Source organism: Schistocerca cancellata, chromosome 7 (genome assembly GCF_023864275.1).
Source record: "Schistocerca cancellata isolate TAMUIC-IGC-003103 chromosome 7, iqSchCanc2.1, whole genome shotgun sequence".
Lineage (NCBI taxonomy): Eukaryota > Metazoa > Arthropoda > Insecta > Orthoptera > Acrididae > Schistocerca > Schistocerca cancellata.
The window spans coordinates 562,981,450-563,001,681 of NC_064632.1; the positions used below are offsets into that span (position 1 = coordinate 562,981,450).

A 20,232-nucleotide genomic window follows, 5' to 3' on the forward strand; every position below is an offset into this window, starting at 1 on the left:
TTGATGAATGGCGCTTCGTCGCTTAATAGAACGCGTGCAAAAAATCTGTCATCGTCCTGTAACTTCTCTTGTGCCCAGTGGCAGAACTGTACACGACGTTCAAAGTCGTCGCCATGCAATCCCTGGTGCACTGAAATACGGTACGGGTGCAATCGATGTTGCTGTAGCATTCTCAACACCGACGTGTTTGAGATTCCCGATTTTCACGCAGTTTGTCTGCTACTGTTGTGCGGATAAGCCGCGACAGCAGCTGAAACACCTACTTGATCATCATCATTTGTTGCAGGTCGTGGTTGACGTTTCACATTGGCTGAGCACTTCCTGTTTCCTTAAATAACGTAACTACCCGGCGAACGGTCCGGACACTTGGATGATGTCGTCCAGGATACCAAGCAGCACACATAGCACACGCCCGTTGAGCATTTTGATCACAATAGCCATACATCAACACGAAATCGGCCTTTTCCGCAATTGGTAAGCGGTCCATCTTAACACGGGTAATGTATCACGAAGCAAATACCGCCAGCACTGAGGGGATGTTACGTGATACCACGTACTTATACGTTTGTGACTATTACAGCGCCATGTATCACAAAGCGAAAAAAGTGGTTGAACTCATTCATCATCATCGTCATCATCATTTAAGACTGATTATGCCTTTCAGCGTTCAGTCTGGAGCATAGCCCCCCTTATACAGTTCCTCCATGATCCCCTATTCAGTGCTAACATTGGTGCCTCTCCTGATGTTAAACCTATTACTTCAAAATCATTCTTAACCGAATCCAGGTACCTTCTCCTCGGTCTGCCCCAACTCCTCCTACCCTCTACTGCTGAATCCATGAGTCTCTTGGGTAACCTTGCTTCTCCCATGCGTGTAACATGACCCCACTATCTAAGCCTGTTCGCCCTGACTGCTACATCTATAGAGTTCATTCCCAGTTTTTCTTTGATTTCCTCATTGTGGACACCCTCCTGCCATTGTTCCCATCTACTAGTACCTGCAATCATCCTAGCTACTTTCATATCCGTAACCTCAACCTTGTTGATAAGGTAACCTGAATCCACCCAGCTTTCACTCTCATACAACAAAGTTGGTCGAAAGATTGAACGGTGCACAGATAACTTAGTCTTCGTACTGACTTCCTTCTTGCAGAAGAGAGTAGATCGTAGCTGAGCGCTCACTGCATTAGCCTTGCTACACCTCGCTTCCAGTTCTTTCACTATGTTGCCATCCTGTGAGAATATGCATCCTAAGTACTTGAAACCGTCCACCTGTTTGCCTCCTGTTCCATAATCTTTAGGAACAGACAATAACTTCCTCCTAGGAACCCGGTCATATGCCTTTTCTAGATCTGTAAAGCATAGATACAATATCCTGTTTTACTCATAACACTTCTCCATTATTTGCCGTAAGCTAAAGATCTGGTCCTGACAACCTCTTAGAGGCCTAAACCCAGACTGGTTTTCATCCAATTGGTCCTCAACTAATACTCGCACTTTCCTTTCAACAATACCTGAGAAGATTTTACCCACAACGCTGATTAAAGAGATACCTCTGTAGTTGTTACAATCTTTTCTGTTTCCATGTTTAAAGATTGGTGTGATTAGTGCTTTTGTTCAGTCTGATGGAACCTGTCCCAACTCCCAGGCCATTTCAATTATCCTGTGTAGCCATTTAAGACCTGACATTCCACTGTATTTGATGAGTTCCGACTTAATTTCATCCACCCAAGCCACTTTATTGCACTGCAATCTATTGACCATTTTTTCCACTTCCTCAAATGTGATCCTATTTCCATCATCATTCTTATCCCATTCTACCTCGAAATCTGAAACATTACTGATCGCATTTTCACCTACATTGAGCAACTCTTCAAAATATTCCCTCCATCTGCCCAAGGCATCCACAGGATTCACCAGCAGTTTTCCTGACCTGTCCAAAATACTTGTCATTTCCTAATAGACGTGGTTCAACTAAAACATTCACATTTCTTTACATACTACACGAATGTGTAATAAAAAATGGTTGCTCCTTTTAAAAAAAAACGCAGTTGATATCCGTTTGACGATTGGCAGCGCCATCTAGCGGGCCAACAATAGCGCCATCTGGTTTCCCCCTTCAAGCTAGACGAGTTTCGTTGTTTGTAGTTTTTTCGTTAGATGCTTATTTCGGGAGATAACTGGCCCGGTCACTATCAATGGACCAACCTGTATATACCTTTCAGTCACATTGCTGCAAACACATGTAAAACTCCTGATAGCTGCGAGACGTGCAGAAAGAGTCAGTGGTCTTGTGGGTACCGACATTGATCTAGAGCCATCGCGTGGTGGTCTGCTCTAGGTTTCGCAGTTGAACAACCATGACGCAACCAGCCCTTTCAATGAGTTCGCACAGATTCTCGACTGGGTTTAGATTGGGGGAGTTTAGTGGCCAGGGGAGTACGACAAAATCATCCTGCTGCTCTTCAAACTACGCACGCACAGTGCAAGGTGTTTGACTCGTTGCACAGTCCTGGTAGTAGATAACATCGTATTGAGGGAAAACAAAAGTGCATGCTGGGGTGACCATGGTCCTCAGCGATAGATGCATAGTTGTTTCGATCCATTGTACGTTCCAGAATGACGGGATAACCCAGGGAATGGTACGTAAACATTCCCCAGATCATAACGCTCCCTCCACAATCCTGGACGCTTCGGGCCTTAGTTCCAGTTGTTTTGTTCCATTCGTTTCACCTCGTACACTCCAATGGGCAAGTGCCATCTGAAATGTCCCTCTGTCGCCACTCAGAAGTCCAGTTTCTGTTTTGGCATGCAGGTTCTAGCCTTAGCAGCATGAACAGCAGTTAGCATGAATGCGTGAACCAGGTGCCTGCCGTGGAGGCCCTTGCGCAGCAGCATTCGTCTTGGAAGCCCCTTCGTTCATCTGGGCGATTAAGTTGTCATGAGTTGCACGTCTATTAGCCCGAACACATATTTGCAGATGTCGTTCACCCCTCTCATCTTTGGCAGCTGGTGGACCACAGTTGCCTCGGCGCCGATTTTGCCATTCACGGGATGCTTCAACCACGACTGCATGCCAACAAACTTACGACAGTGGCTTTTTTCAGTCGTGTGACAAGGGCCTCCCGTCGGGTAGACCGTTCGCCGGGTGCAAGTCTTTCGATTTGACGCCACTTCGGCGACTTGCGCGTCAATGGGGATGAAATGATGATGGGTAGGACAACACAACACCCAGTCCCTGAGCGGAGAAAATCTCCGACCCAGCCGGGAATCGAACCCGGGCCCTTAGGAGTGACCACTCAGATACCGGGGGCGGACGCTTTTTTCAGAGTCCCCCCACTACACACCCCTCACTCCTCTCCGCGACATGCTTCAAAATTCCGTAAGGGCCTCCTATTGCAATGCTTAAGTTTTAAATTCGGCTCGAAGATGTCTACAACCTTCCTCTATCCGAGTGGTGAAGCTTGGCGTTCTGCGACGATACCCTCCAGCTCGGTGACGAATCAGACAGCAAGGTATCGACACATGCGGAAAAGAGGGCAAATCTCAGAAGTTCATGTGAGGTGTAAGGTGGGTTAATGATGTTATACTGGCACCAAATTTCATCACAATTCTGCTCAGCTCCATGGTCGACATGTGACCCGACGATAAGGTTGCCACACACCTACTTACCCCACATTTCATTTGACGGCGCTGCAATGGAGGTCAGAACCGCGACGCGCAGCGTTGAAACCACGCAGTTTCCTTGGGGGTGGCCGAGGAAAAAATTTCAGGTGCACTATCGCTGAGAATCGACACTAAAGGCCTCGCGGAGTAGCATAGAGACGACCAATGAAATAATCCCTTCTACACTCCTGGAAATTGAAATAAGAGCACCGTGAATTCATTGTCCTAGGAAGGGCAAACTTTATTGCCACATTGCTGGGGTCAGATACATCACATGATCACACTGACAGAACCACAGGCACATAGACACAGGCAACAGAGCATGCACAATGTCGGCACTAGTACAGTGTATTCCCACCTTTCGCAGCAATGCAGGCTGCTATTCTCCCATGGAGACGATCGTAGAGATGCTGGATGTAGTCCTGTGGAGCGGCTTGCCATGCCATTTCCACCTGGCGCCTCAGTTGGACCAGCGTTCGTGCTGGACGTGCAGACCGCGTGAGACGACGCTTCATCCAGTCCCAAACATGCTCAATGGGGGACAGATCCGGAGATCTTGCTGGCCAGGGTAGTTGACTTACACCTTCTAGAGCACGTTGGGTGGCACGGGATACATGCGGACGTGCATTGTCCTGTTGGAACAGCAAGTTCCCTTGCCGGTCTAGGAATGGTAGAACGATGGGTTCGATGACGGTTTGGATGTACCGTGCACTATTCAGTGTCCCCTCGACGATCACCAGTGGTGTACGGCCAGTGTAGGAGATCGCTCCCCACACCATGATGCCGGGTGTTGGCCCTGTGTGCCTCGGTCGTATGCAGTCCTGATTGTGGCGCTCACCTGCACGGCGCCAAACACACATACGACCATCATTGGCACCAAGGCAGAAGCGACTCTCATCGCTGAAGACGACACGTCTCCACTCGTCCCTCCATTCACGCCTGTCGCGACACCACTGGAGCCGGGCTGCACGATGCTGGGGCGTGAGCGGAAGACGGCCTAACGGTGTGCGGGACCGTAGCCCAGCTTCATGGAGACGGTTGCGAATGGTCCTCGCCGATACCCCAGGAGCAACAGTGTCCCTAATTTGCTGGGAAGTGGCGGTGCGGTCCCCTACGGCACTGCGTAGGATCCTACGGTCTTGGCGTGCATCCGTGCGTCGCTGCGGTCCGGTCCCAGGTCGACGGGCACGTGCACCTTCCGCCGACCACTGGCGACAACATCGATGTACTGTGGAGACCTCACGCCCCACGTGTTGAGCAATTCGGCGGTACGTCCACCCGGCCTCCCGCATGCCCACTATACGCCCTCGCTCAAAGTCCGTCAACTGCACATACGGTTCACGTCCACGCTGTCGCGGCATGCTACCAGTGTTAGAGACTGCGATGGAGCTCCGTATGCCACGGCAAACTGGCTGACACTGACGGCGGCGGTGCACAAATGGTGCGCAGCTAGCGCCATTCGACGGCCCACACCGCGGTTCCTGGTGTGTCCGCTGTGCCGTGCGTGTGATCATTGCTTGTACAGCCCTCTCGCAGTGTCCGGAGCAAGTATGGTGGGTGTGACACACCGGTGTCAATGTGTTCTTTTTTCCATTTCCAGGAGTGTATTAACGTGGCATTGAGGGTGATGCGAACTGCTTGGTCTTTGAGGGACACTTTGCCATTTTATTCCCGCATGTGTCAATGGCGAACCCTCCCGTGACCTCACCACAGAAGGGCGCGGGAAAAGAGGGGTGACAGAGCTTCGGATCACGTTCATGTTTCGTCGAAGGTTTCTAGCCTGTATCGCAGGAAAAATGAAAAATTGCCATTACCCTACACTGCAAAGGAGTGAGTCACGTTCTATGAGGTTGCAGCCCCGCGGCGTCCTTAAGCCGTCGGCACAAGGACCGTTCTGTCGAACGTCAACGTTGAGCGTAATGTGTTCACCGTGCTCCAGGACGCTCAGAAACGATACGACTTGTGCGTACTGTACGTGGGACCCAACGTGCTATACGCGATCGCAACGCACTCCAGTGGCAGTTGCGCGATGTTTCTAGTTCGTAAATCACACTGTTTATTAAATCGGCGCGGTTAAAATTCGCCGGCCGCTGTGGCCCAGCGGTTCTAGGCGCTTCAGTCCGGAACTGCGCTGCTGCTACGGTCTCGAGTGCGAATCCTGCATCGGGCATGGATGTGTGTGATGTAGTTAGGTTTAAGTAGTTCTAAGTCTAGGGGACTGATGACCTCAGGTATTAAGTCCCATAGTGCTTAGAGCCATTCGAACCATTCGAACCATTCGAGCTTAAAATTCCCACGTTAGATCTATTAAAACGCACATTCCTCCATTGTCCATATGCTATTCACGTTGTTCTATATGTAATATACACAAATTAAATCTTCAGTATCCATGTACATGTTTTAAGATGGATAGGAAAATACCGTCTACAATCAATAAGGACACAGGCTTATAAAAATTCTATCACAAACAGTGCGATGAAAATTTACAGTAGTTCTCCACATAAGATAAACATTACTTAAACATTCCCACATTTTAGTAAAACCCCAAAGTCATTCTTACTTGATCACTGTTCCTACCCAGTAGCAGAATCTTTACAATATGTGAACTACGAAACTTAAAACGAAAAAGGTGCAAAACATCATCATAAAAGCAGCGCAAGCTGTCCTGGAGATTAAGCCAATCGAACAAACTCACTCTTAAAAAAAAAGGTGAGCTTATATTTACATAACATCAAATAGTATAGTGCATACTTATATCAAACTAATAATAAAGCAATAGAACCTATTAAATAGAAGAACGTTAGGAAATAAAAAGTTTAGATGTGGGGATACGCGAACCAATGCCATAGTGTATGTCTTGCGAAGAGTCGATAACGCTACTCACTAATCTAAACCGAGGACAACTAACTGTTAGTCAATCATACCTTGTTCCAACTTGCTCAAAATTTTCATTGTAGCTCTATGTTAATAACTGAAATTGAACGATAATGAATTGTACCAAGAACAATGCGTTTTTGGTGGATCCTCAGTGTGTCATTGCCTTCAAAAGGCATACTCTCATTATACGCAAGTTACAATAATTCTTTGCCACGAATTTGATGTTTCTCATTATTTTATTGCAACGAATCATAAAGTTAACAAAGTGTTTTCGAGTGATTCTCAGTTTCCTGGTGCTCTGCTCAATATGGCGGCTCTCAACTCTGTGCTGAAGGGAGACAGCGTGCGTCTGACGTAGGGGGCCTTGTGCCATCTCATTGGTCAACGCTCAGACGCACGCTCAGAATATCTGACATGTTAGATGTTACTCTGGACGTTCGGAAAGACTCCCGAACGTTCTGTTCCACGCTATGGCGTCAGAACCTCGGCAAGTCCAACGCTCGGATGCACGGTCGGTCTACCGACGGCTTTAGAGTAGGTTTGAAACGAGCAAGAGGTGGTAGCAGTGCACAAATTTGGCAAAGACGTCGTCGTATAACTCATCACTCGGCGAACTGTCGTTTTCGACCGCGAAATATATGGGAATCAACGCACCATTGGAAGGGTTGGGCTTCAGTGGCGCCCTTCATGCCAGCTCCAGAGCCCTTTTCGTGTCGATTCCGTGCGGCGGTGTGTCTGAAATAACGCGCTTGGACACCCATACAAGAGCCTCGTGACTTCAACGATGGATGCCGTGATTCTGACCTCTATCGCAGAAGCGTCAAGGAAAGGGGCAAAATGGGGGCGAGAAAGTGTGATGGTCTTCCCACCGTGTGATACGTCCACGGTGGCGCTGGGGGGAACTGTGGTGCCATTGTGCCATCATTAACCGAATAAATAGCTCACATGAACTTCTAATATGTGATCTTTTTTAGCATGCACTGACACTTGCTGTTTGAGACTCTTTATGTCCATCTTCATGTGAATGGTTGCGAGGCCTCGGCTGTTCAGTACAGAACGTCAAATCAAACTCCTTTCAGTGGTCCAAATTTCCATGGTGATATTTTTTGCGCTACCAGTTTCGGCGATACATTACGCCATCTTCAGGCTCGCTCACCGACGTGTAGAGAGATTCGAAAACTATCCCCTCTGGTCCAGTCGAAATACGGGCCAGCATACTGGTATCTGTAGATTTGTGACAAAGCGATCACTTGAAAAATCACCTGATTGAGAATGTTTGTCTAACAGTCGGTATGTGATGTTTGAAGTGATCGCTATTTCAAAAATCTACGGATATCAGCCTTGCAGTTATAGCCCCTATCTCGACTGGACCAAAGATAGGAACCGTCCTACACGTCGCTCAGGGGGCCTGAAGACGGTGTAATATATCGCCGAAACTGGTAGCCAAATAAAATATTAATTTGGAAATGTAGATGGCTGAAAGATGTTTGATTTGAAATCCTGTTCTTGCTGTGTGAAGCGTTGCCGAGTCGGTGGATGGCGTCACAGAGGCCACCTTCTTGCACCGTTAGAGAGGAAGGCTGGAGGCACCTTCGACAGAATGGGAGATAATTATGGGTTTGGAAAAGGCGAACCTTTAATTTATTTCCGCAGTGTATATAACGGATGTCTCTCCTGTGGAAAGTCAGGCGAGTTTTCTCTATTGTCTCGGTAGATATTTGCAAAGTTGTTTCTGCAACATGTCTGGTGTCGCTCCAAACAAATCTCTTTTTTTTCCTTTTTTGTAATTTTAACACCTTACATAAAAAGTTGGGCCTGCAGCAGCAATATTACGCCGCTCTTCGGCCAGAAACAGTACAAATAGAATCAAGGAAGACACAGAAAAACTAAATATAATGGTGAAAAAACACTAGAAACACGAGTAAAAAAACACAAAGCCGTTCACAGGTGTAGAAAAAGAATAAAACGGTCAGCACTGTACATGAACACTGATGACTGAGATGACACATGTGAACAACAGACCGTGGGCGGTGAAAACACTGAAGCACTAACACGACGACACTTACACAGAACCGAAGGCGATGATCTCCGGCGCGCGAACCTTCACTTGTGTGCGAGTCCGGGGACCTGCCCAAAGGGGAAAGGTGTTGGAGGAGGGAGGGGGGAGAGGGTAGATGCTAGTGGCAAAGGAGATGGAGGGGGAGGAAAGATGGTACGGAGGGTAGGGGAAGCTCTGTGGGAGGAGGGGGGTGGAAGGGAGGAAGGAGAGGTGGTGCCCTAAGCAAAAAACACAGGGTGCGGAAGGGGAGGATCAAAGTTGGTAGGAGGGGTGGATGGAGGGATGAGGACATCATCAGGGAGGGGGGAGTTGGCAGAAGCCACCTTGGGCGAGGGTATGGAGAGCAGGTGGGACGTGGGAATACAGGCGCAGCAGAGGATGGGGGTGGGAGAGGATGGGAGAGACAAGCGGGTGAGGGGGATCAAGTTTACAGGAGGTGTAGAGGACCCGTATCTGTTTGAGGAGAAGGAGGAGGTGTGGGAATGGAATAAGGTCAAATGGTTCAAGTGGCTCTGAACACTATGCGACTTAACGTCTCAGGTCATCAGTCGCCTAGAACTTAGAAATTATTAAACCTAACTAACCTAAGGACATCACACACAACCATGCCCAAGGCAGGATTCGAACCTGCGACCGTAGCGGTCTCTCGGTTCCAGACTGTAGAACCTAGAACCGCACGGCCACTCCGGCCGGCGGAATAAGGTCATACAGGATCCGCATGGGGGAGGGGAGACAGATGCGACAGGCGAGGCGGAGAGAATGACGTTCTAGGATTTGAAGGGATTTGTAAAAGGTAGGAGGGGCGGAGATCCTGGGAGGGTGGGCTTAGCAGAGATAAAGTGGATGAGGGATTTATAGGTATGGAGGATGGTGGAGGGGTCCAGACCCCATGTGTGGCCAGAATGGAGCTTGAGGAGACGAAGTCGGGAGCGTGCCTTGGCTTGGATTGTCCGGAGATGGGGGGTCCAGGAGAGGCGACGATCAAGGGTTACGCCAAGGTGCTTCAGGGTAGGGATTATGGCGATAGGGCGGCCATAAATGGTGATATAGAAATCAAGGAGAAAGGAAGGGGTGGTTTTGACTACAATGATCGCCTGGGTCTTAGAAGGATTGACCTTGAGCAACCACTGGTTGCAGCAAGTGGTGAAGCGGTCAAGATGGGATTAGAGAAGGTGCGAAACAAATCCTGTTCATCACTTCATACGATGCCCTGGGACGAACTGAAGCGAGCTGCTTGTCTCCCATTACAAAGAAAATGATTTTTAAATCGGAATTTTACGGATCCATTCGATAGACCGCACCATTCATTTTATCAACCTGTATTAACAGGAATAGTAAAACATGAGGAATAATCAGTACTCGTGAAGTCACTCAGCAGCACTCTGCTACACACCAGTAGTGGGCAACGGAGGCCAGGGCGCTGCTGTCGCTGGTGGAGCGTTGGTATTTCCTTGAGTCTCACTGTCCCTGTTAATACATAAAAGTAAAACGAATATCGCACGAGACTAATCTGGGACCGCTCCGTCGAATGGTCACGTTAAATTCCATTTTAAAAACCATTTTTCTTTGTAATTCTAAGCAAACCGAGTATTCATTTCGGTGCTCGGCATCATGCCAACGACGTGATGAACTGGATTTGTTTGCGTTACTAGTTACAATAGTTTCAGTGGCATTGTGTTCTCGGATTGTATCAAAGGATAGCAGGATGCACATTCCACTCTTAAACATCTTAAAGGCATTAGTCACTCACATTCGTAAACCAGTAAGAATGTATCGACGATGTTTTCTAACCTGTTGTTGATTAATTAAGTTGACTAAAGCAAGAAAACTTTTGTCGTCATAAGAAAACATGGTGCCACATTACGAACATAGCATTACGAGTGGTGTTAAAAGTTCTACGAGGTCGAATCCAAAATTTTCGGGACGGTGCTGTCATCTGGAAAGTAGGAGTAGTACATCTTTGCACCGCTAGGTGGTGAGAGCTGCATATCTGATCAGTCAGTGTGCGGAGTGACGTTCAGCTGGGAGAACATGTTGAGTGTCCACAGTGATTTCCGTAATACGCTGTGTTTGGTGTGTGGCGATTTTACGACGGATCCGGGAACAGAACAGCGCGTGTGTATCAAATTCTGTCCGAATCTCGGGAAAAGTGCTACGGAGGCCCTTGCAATGATTCAACAAGTGTTTGGGGGACAGAGCAAGAGCTGTACGTGTGAGTTTGAGTGGCATGCTTGGTTCAGGGCCGGCCGTACAGACGTCGAAGACGATACTCACACTGGAAAGCCCATTAGCCGCACAACACCAGACATTGTGCACGAAGAATTCGTCCCACCCAACCGGCCCGAAATTTGGTGTCAACGGAACTGGCTGCAGCATCACGACAACGCCCCCTGTCACACGTCCTCGCTCACCACGAACTTTTTGGCAAAAAACAACATGGCGGTTGTACCTCACCCACCGTACTCGCCAGATTTGGTACCTTGCGACTTCACGCTGTTCCCAAAACTGAAACTCAAGTTGAAAGGCCGTCGGTTAGACACTCTACAGAGGATTCAAGAAGCATCGCTGGTGGTGATAAATACCATCAAATAACAGGAGATCCAGAAAACCAGTGGCAGAAGCGCTGGAACCGGCGTGTATGTGCGGATGGGAACTACTTTGAGTGTGATGGTGACCATTAGTCCACAGGTAAGGTTTCCAACAGATGGCAGCACCAATCCCGAAAATTTTGGATAGCACCTCGCTATTATTAGGTTGTGTTGATGGAATTTTATTAGTTTTTTCATAGGTCCCCCCGGTATTTTATGCTGAATATTTCAGTTAGTGTGTCCATTTTCTTAGCGGGAATGCCACATGTGACTGGGCTGTAGTATGGAAAAAACTGAAGCCTGACCTGTGATAAGGTTCTGACACTTGAAAGGTAAAAGTGCCCTGGAAATCCATGACGAGATGTCGACAGTTTATGGAAATGACTGCACATCTTGTGGCACTGTTGGGGGATGGGAAAGGAATTGCTGAACTTGTTGCATCTGCCTGACAGACGAGCCAAATACCAAAGTTATCCTGGAATGTCATGCTTCCAGTTTTCTGTCACTGCCGTGGAGTCATCCTCACAGATTTCCTTCCTAGGGGTCAACAATTACAGGCAGATGCTACAGCAATATTGTAGACACGTGATGCTGAGATTGCAAGGCGCTCGGGAGGCCAACAAACGCTGTCTAAAACGTGTACAGGGTAATTCAGCTGCCCCTACCAATGGGTGTTATGCAACCAGTGACGCCTTCAAACAAGCCAAATTTTCATAATCTCTCCCTTGCTACGTATAAACCGTTAGTATTACAGAAATAGCTAACGGATCTTTTTATAGGAAATTTAATGTAGTTTGGTTTTTTACTGCAATAATTTTGGGCTAGAGGCTGTAGTTTCTAAATTATTCAAGAAAAACGTACAAAAGCGACCTCTCAGTGCGTTTTTCTTTAAGGGGAGACGGAAGGCTAGTGGGCTTCAAAAATTAGATTTTTAGATTTTAGCATATTTGAAATGCCTGGTCTTTCCTGCGTGAAACAGTTTTTGTTTTATATACATGAGACAATTTTTTCTTGAGATATGATGGTTTTCCTGACGCTCTGTGCAATCTGTGGACGGTGATGGCAGGGCTTATGACTGGGTATGTGTAGAAGAACCCTATGGTCTTAATGTCACAATTTATAAATTAGAGTGCCTTGAGGATCTGCAGAAGAGAATGGTGTCCAGGTTGAGATGATTATATAAAGAAAAGTGAAAAATACTATTGGAAGATGGGAAGAAGATAGGTGGTAATGGTGGTCTGACAAATATTGAAATAGATGGATTACAGATTTATTATGGCTTGGCCATAAGAAGAAATGTAGGGAATTTAGAAAACGTGAAAAAAGCTGTATGGGCTATCTTTATCCATAACCTTCCCACAAATGAAAAACCACTGCTCGGTCTTTGCCCGAATGATCCTGACATTTGCTGCAAGTACAGGAGAAGTGCCAGATATGACCACAAACGTTATTTACCTCCATCAGTAATGAATAGAATTAAACTCATATTTAGAGACCTTTGTAAAGATACCTTGCTGAAGAAATATCTTCATGGAAAAACCCAAATTTAAATGAATGTGTGAATTCTGTCATTTGGAAGCAATTACGAAAACTGTATTTGTTCAGCTTACAACCCTCAAATTTGGTGTTTATGATGCTATTTTAAGCTCCAATGATGATGTCATTAGAAAACTGGATGTTTTGGAATTATTGGGCATAAAATCTAGAGACAATACTGTAAAATCCTTGGTACAAATAGATAAAGAGAGAATCCGCAAACCTGATATTGCTAACTTAAAATGCACAAAAGAAGCCAGACCTAAAAGAAGAGGGACCAACAGAATAAAAGAAGATCAGTATGATTCAGATGATGCTCAGTATGGTCCAGGAAGATATTAGTGGTAAGTGATCTCATCAATAACTATACTACAATTGCAAAATTAATCTTTAAATGGATTTTTCTCAAAACTACTTCTTTTTTACTTTCAGGTAGCATTATTTGATAAACTAATGGGGTTAGAAACATGAAATGTGGTCAATTTGTACTGCAGATGGTAATTAGTTATTACAAGTAAATTGAGATCCACTAAAAAATCGGAAACTCTTTTACAATAATTAATGTACAAAAATGTTCAGTTTTAATAATGAAAGAATAAATTATTTTTTCTTCGGAACCATAAGAGTTATTATGTTCGTTTTACTTGTAAATTGAAGCATATATATATATATATATATATATATATATATATATATATATATATATTCAGTAAAAATTTAATTGTTTTATCACTTATAGCTCCTTTGAAAAGTGTACCTATTCAAAGAGTAAAACAGCATTGGCAGAATAGGGATAAAAATTGCCTTCCATCTCCCCTTAATACATCGAAAACCATGGTCTCCAACTAAAATGTATACCTGTAAAATATTTAACTACCTAAAACTTCCTACAAAAAGTTCATGTTCATTTTTTCTATATGACTAATAGTTCGCGCATAGCGAGCGAGAGAATATGAAAAATCTCTGGAGTGGTTTTTGAAGGTGTTGCAGGTTGCATAAAACCCATGGGTGGGGGCAGTTGAATTACCCTCTATACCTGAATGCTGCGTGAAGAAGAATTAACAACCTGAAATCAAGACAAACACTGTATAACATCTTAAGGGTGACAATTAGATCTTTACAATATCCCTTCGCAATGCTCTAGGCGCCAGCTCACGAGCACGCCACTGCTCTGCGTGGTATCTGCTGCGCTGCTCGTCACATCTCTTTCCATGCACACTGCTGTGGGATCCCTGTTTTTCGTACTCCGGTTTAATGCTACCGGTGAACACGCACTTCACAATGTATGCAGACTTATACTCCCCCGCCCTTACTTCTGTTACAGATGACGCACTCAAACGCCACCCAGTTGCGGCTGCTGGATGTTCAGCGAGAGGTTTCCGGGAAGTTCACTTGCGAGGTCACCGTCGAGAGTTCACGGAAGCCCTTCTCTACGAAAAGGGGCCACGCAACTTTGCAGGTCGTCGGTGAGTACTTTCAGCGCAGTAGCTGCAAGCAATTAGTCTTTCTCGAAATGTAGGTTTCGCAACTTGTCGCCTTTGTCCCCGTCTCAAGCAGTTAACTCGAAATTATTAGGCGGACCGTTAACACTAACTGCGACAGTCTTCTTAGAAAGTCGTCGCATTAAGTAACATTTCCTTTGCCTGTAAGTCACAAATATTCACTAAACAAGATAAGACCCAAGATAACGAGAAATACAGTATCTACATCTACATCTACATCCATACTCCGAAAGCCACCCGACGGTGTGTGGCGGAGGGTACCTTGAGTACCTCTATCGGTTCTCCCTTCTATTCCAGTCTCGTATTGTTCGTGGAAAGAAGGGTTGTCCGTATGCCTCTGTGTGGGCTCTAATCTCTCTGATTTTATCCTCATGGTCTCTTCGCGAGATATACGTAGGAGGGAGCAATATACTGCTTGACTCTTCGGTGAAGGTATGTTCTCGAAACTTTGACAAAAGCCCGTACCGAGCTACTGAGCGTCTCTCCTGCAGAGTCTTCCACTGGAGTTTATCTATCATCTCCGTAACGCTTTCGCGGTTACTAAATGATCGTGTTACGAAGCACGCAGCTCTCCGTTGGATCTTCTCTATCTCTTCTATCAACCCTATCTGGTACGGATCTCACACTGCTGGGCAGTATTCAAGCAGTGGGCGATTAAGCGTACTGTAACCTACTTCCTTTGTTTTCGGATTGCATTTCCTTAGGATTCTTCCAATGAATCTCAGTCTGGCATCTGCTTTACCGACGATCAACATTATATGATCATTCCATTTTAAATCACTCCTAATGCGTACTCCCAGATAATTTATGGTACTAACTGCTTCCAGTTGCTGACCTGCTATTTTGTAGCTAAATGATAAAGTATCTATCTTTCTGTGTATTGGCAGAACATTACACTTGTCTACATTGAGATTCAATTGCCATTCCCTGCACCATGCGTCAATTCGCTGCAGATCCTCCTGCATTTCAGTACAATTTTCCATTGTTACAACCTCTCGATACACCACAGCATCATCTGCAAAAAGCCTCAGTGAACTTCCGATGTCATCCACCAGGTCATTTATGTATATTGTGAATAGCAACGGTCCTATGACACTCCCCTGCGGCACACCTGAAATCACTCTTACTTCGGAAGACTTCTCTCCATTGAGAATGACATTCTGCTTTCTGTTATCTAGGAACTCCTCAATCCAATCACACAATTGGTCTGATAGTCCATATGCTCTTACTTTGTTCATTAAACGACTGTGGGGAACTGTATCGAACGCCTTGCGGAAGTCAAGAAACACGGCATCTACCTGGGAACCCGTGTCTATGGCCCTCTGAGTCTCGTGGACGAATAGCGCGAGCTGGGTTTCACACGGTCGTCTTTTTCGAAACCCATGCTGATTCCTACAGAGTAGATTTCTAGTCTCCAAAAAAGTCATTATACTCGAACACAATACGTGTTCCAAAATTCTACAACAGATCGACGTTAGAGATATAGGTCTATAGTTCTGCACATCTGTTCGACGTCGCTTCTTGAAAACGGGGATGACCTGTGCCCTTTTCCAATCCTTTGGAACGCTACGCTCTTCTAGAGACCTACGGTACACCGCTGCAAGAAGGGGGGCAAGTTCCTTCGCGTACTCTGTGTAAAATTGAACTGGTATCCCATCAGGTCCAGAGGCCTTTCCTCTTTTAAGCGATTTTAATTGTTTCTCTATCCCTCTGTCGTCTATTTCGATATCTACCATTTTGTCATCTGTGCGACAATCTAGAGAGGGAACTACAGTGCAATCTTCCTCTGTGAAACAACTTTGGAAAAAGTCATTTAGTATTTCGGCCTTTTGTCCGTCATCCTCTGTTTCAGTACCATTTTGGTCACAGAGTGTCTGGACATTTTGTTTAGATCCATCTACCGCTTTGACATAAGACCAAAATTTCTTAGGATTATCTGCCAAGTCAGTACATAGGACTTTACTTTCGAATTCATTGAACGCCTCTCGCATAGCCCTCCTCACACTACATTTCGCTTCGCGTAATTTTTGTTTGTCTGCAAGGCTTTGGCTATGTTTATGTTTGCTGTGAAGTTCCCTTTGCTTCCGCAGCAGTTTTCTAACTCGGTTGTTGTACCACGGTGGCTCTTTTCCATCTCTTACGATCTTGCTTGGCACATACTCATCTAACGCATTATGTACGACGGTTTTGAACTTTGTCCACTGATCCTCAACACTATCTGTACTTGAGACAAAACTTTTGTGTTGAGCCAACAGGTACTCTGAAATCTGCTTTTTGTCACTTTTTCTAAACAGAAAAATCTTCCTACCCTTTTTAATATTCCTATGTACGGCTGAAATCATCGATGCCGTAACCGCTTTATGATCGCTGATTCCCTGTTCTGCGTTAACTTTTTCAAATAGTTCGGGTCTGTTTGTCACCAGAAGGTCTAATATGTTATCGCCACGAGTCGGTTCTCTGTTTAACCGCTTAAGGTAATTTTCAGATGAAGCACTTAAAAAAATTTCACTGGATTCTTTGTCCCTGCCACCCGTTATGAACGTCTGAGTCTCCCAGTCTATATCCGGCAATTTAAAATCTCCACCCAGAACTATAACATGGTGGGGAAATCTACTCGAAATATTTTCCAAATTATCGTTCAGGTGCTCAGCCACAACAGCTGCTGAGCCAGGGGGCCTATAGAGACATCCAGTTACCATGTCTGAGCCTGCTTTAACCGTGACATTCACCCAAATCATTTCACATTTCGGATCTCCGTCAATTTCCTTCGATACTATTGCACTTCTTATCGCTATAAACACGCCTCCCCCTTCACTGTCCAGCCTGTCTCTGCGGTATACATTCCAATCTGAGTTTAGGATTTCATTACTATTTACGTCTGGTTTCAGCCAACTTTCTGTCCCTAGTACTATATGGGCGTTGTGACCGTTTAATAATGAAAGCAGTTCTGGGACCTTTCTGTAGACGCTCCTGCAGTTTACTATTAGCACATTAATATTGTTATTCTCTGTTGCATTTTGCCTACTCCTACCTTGCCGCGTCTCAGGAGGCGTATTGTCGGGCCTTGGGAGGGGATGCTCTAACCTAAAAAACCCCCATGTGCACTCCACACGTACTCCGCTACCCTTGTAGCCGCTTCCGGCGTGTAGTGCACGCCTGACCTATTCAGGGGGACCCTACATTTCTCCACCCGATAGCGGAGGTCGAGAATTTTTCTGTTAGACAAATACAGAGTTGACTGACATAGTTGGTGGTGAGAAACAGGAAACCTAGGCCCTGACTGGCACTTTCAGAAAAAATCCTGTGGACGAACAAATGGAACGCAACAAATTTACTTTGAGCGTTTCCCTATAAACCGAACGAAAGTGTGCATATCATCTACTGAAATACAGACAGTAATTTCACTGCACGGATGATCTGCTCGCTGGGGCATTCACGACTGTGCAGATGATGTACGTGGTGTACCTGTAGTTCCTGCCTACGCAGTGGGTGCAGTATGCCACCTTCAAACTCCTAGCGCCAAAATTATATCACTACAAGACATAAAATAAGTCAAATATCTGTTTCCTAATTAGCGAGAAACAGAATTTCGGCTCAAGTATTCTTCTATAAAGAAGCACTTCAGTGTGCGTCAGACTCTACACAGAGATACGGAATCATCACACAGGTAAACATAGTAACAACTCTGTTCACTGAGAAACGACTTCACGCGCTCCTTGTGCCGAAATCAACACTCATCAATATCTAACCGCCACATTCTTCTCTATCACTGTCGCCAGCGAAGCCTCTCGGTCCATCTCTCTTCAGTGGATTCCCACAGTGAAGTGCCTCCATTGCCATACGCCTGCTCCCTCCTGGGCACGAGGCACCTACGCTTACGCTCAGGTGATGAATCCCACCATCCGTTACAAACACTGCAGTCACTACCAGTCAATTCCCCGAAGCTCACACTTCTTTCACAAAGTTTTTTGGAAGTTTCCATTTCCCCTTCTACACCCTTAGCACTCTCCCAATCAAATACACAACTCAGCTTTTCGGCGGAAAGGATGACCCGGCTCTTTCCGTGAGAAGATCCCTTCGAGGTCAGCTCGCGACCATCGCTTATGACTCTGCACGTTCCTGTGCATTAAAAAGGATATCTTTTGGCCTCGTTCTGCCCCAAAACTCTACTACCAAGTACGCTATTTTGAAATAGTTTTTCAGCCCACCAGAGTGCAACCTCCTGACCGCTACGGGTTTTCTGTGGCATCCAGCGTTGTAATGCACCGCCTACTCGCTCTGTGCTCTGCCAGGTCGGTAAATGTCGGCCCCTGATGGACAGGACAACTCTCATACCAACCCCTCTTTAACAGACAGCAGCTTCTAAGGTGCGTGTCGCTCATGTCAGCTTTTCTGTCAGCACTCAATTAATTCCCAGACATGGAATACTACAGAAACAGTTAGTACTTGGTGCTAGCCAGCATCAGCCAATGAAATGCCCAATAAACTGATAGTGGATCGTAAACAGTGATGTGATATAAATATAAATCAATAATAATTTACAGAATTACAATAGTTAGACAGCTTATGTAAAGCATTACTCGTTTTCACACCAACATTCCTTTCTATAATTATCTTTCCCTGTGATTTGTCTGCTTTGTGAGTAATTTACGCAACTATCCAGCCAAGATTAGAGGCGTAAGAACCTCTCTTACATGTAACGAGCATTAAACATATCACACATACGATCTTTACTACATAAATGTTACAAGTGGTAGACTGTCATAAATGTGTCCAGTACCAGACACGTTTGGGCATTTATTGTATTCTACCGTCAGACAAACTGCACTACATTAAATGTATTGAACTCTAATACAATATACAGCTTCATAGCCATACTATTTTCAGAGGCTTCCCATCCACAATGTCACTTGATTTTTTACAGCTACAATATGATCTACACTGATTTCATGTTATTTACAAGCAACATTGTATCAACTTAATGTAGGAACATTATTTTCGGATGGGGTCATAGTTATAGTACTTTAACAAAGTATTTAATTCAGAAAAAGTAGGTTAGGTTCAAATGCTTCAAATGGCTCTGAGCACTGTGGGACTTAACTTCTGAGGTCATCAGTCCCCTAGAACTTAAAGCTACTTAAACCTAACTAACCTAAGGACATCACACACATCCATGCCCGAGGCAGGATTCGAACCTGCGACCGTAGCGGTCGCGCGGTTCCAGACTGTAGCGCCTAGAACCGCTCGGCCACTCCGGCCGGCTGTAGGTTAGGTACGTAGGGAAAGAAACTATAGGTGCGCTGTGTACAATTTTCTTCGATAGAAGAGATTCAAACTTTTTGTTTGTCGGTTCTTCTTTTTTGAGTCGACAGCCATCTGATGCGGCCTGTCAAGAGACTTCTTCGTTGCCCATATGTTCATCTCAACGCTGAACTCCCTAAATTATTTGTTGCATATTTCCAACTTCTGTCTTCCCTATAATTTCACTCTGGAACTTTGTCCTAAACGTTGTTTCTCTTCTGTAAACTTGACCGTGCTGGTCTCCTTCCGTAATATAACAGCTTAAACACATCTATATCGTTTTTAGGTTTCTTCCACGATTCTGTACTTTCTTAGAAATATCTTACTGAAACTGGAAGCTATGTTTGACATTGACAGATTTCTTTTTGCTATTAATGACCTCTTCGCCTGTGCTACTGTGCCTCTTATACCCTCATTACTTCATCTGTCATCCGCTATTTTCCTTCCAAAGTAACAAAATGCTTTCACTTCGTCTCCGACGTTCTCCTCGCGTTTGATGTTTCGTTTGTCCGCAATCTCAATTTCGTTGCTCATTAATACTTTCGTCTATATTTGGTCATCCATAGTCAATGCTGAGTAGAATGTGAATGGATGAGTAGATTATCCATTATATTCAGGAGTTACAGCAGTTCTTGTTACATTCACTGAGAATATTTCTGGCTCTGAGCACTATGCGACTTAACTTCTGAGGTCATCAGTCGCC

General features: G+C 45.4%; 1 protein-coding gene across 1 annotated transcript in view; it reads left to right on the top strand.

The window, feature by feature from the left end:
- Positions 1–20,232, top strand: part of LOC126092153 (uncharacterized) — a 386,469-nt gene that overhangs the window by 168,991 nt on the left and 197,246 nt on the right. Inside the window, exon 3 of the mRNA XM_049907623.1 lies at positions 14,051–14,192. Within this exon, the coding sequence (XP_049763580.1) occupies positions 14,051–14,192 (142 nt within the window). The remainder of the gene's footprint in view (positions 1–14,050; positions 14,193–20,232) is intronic.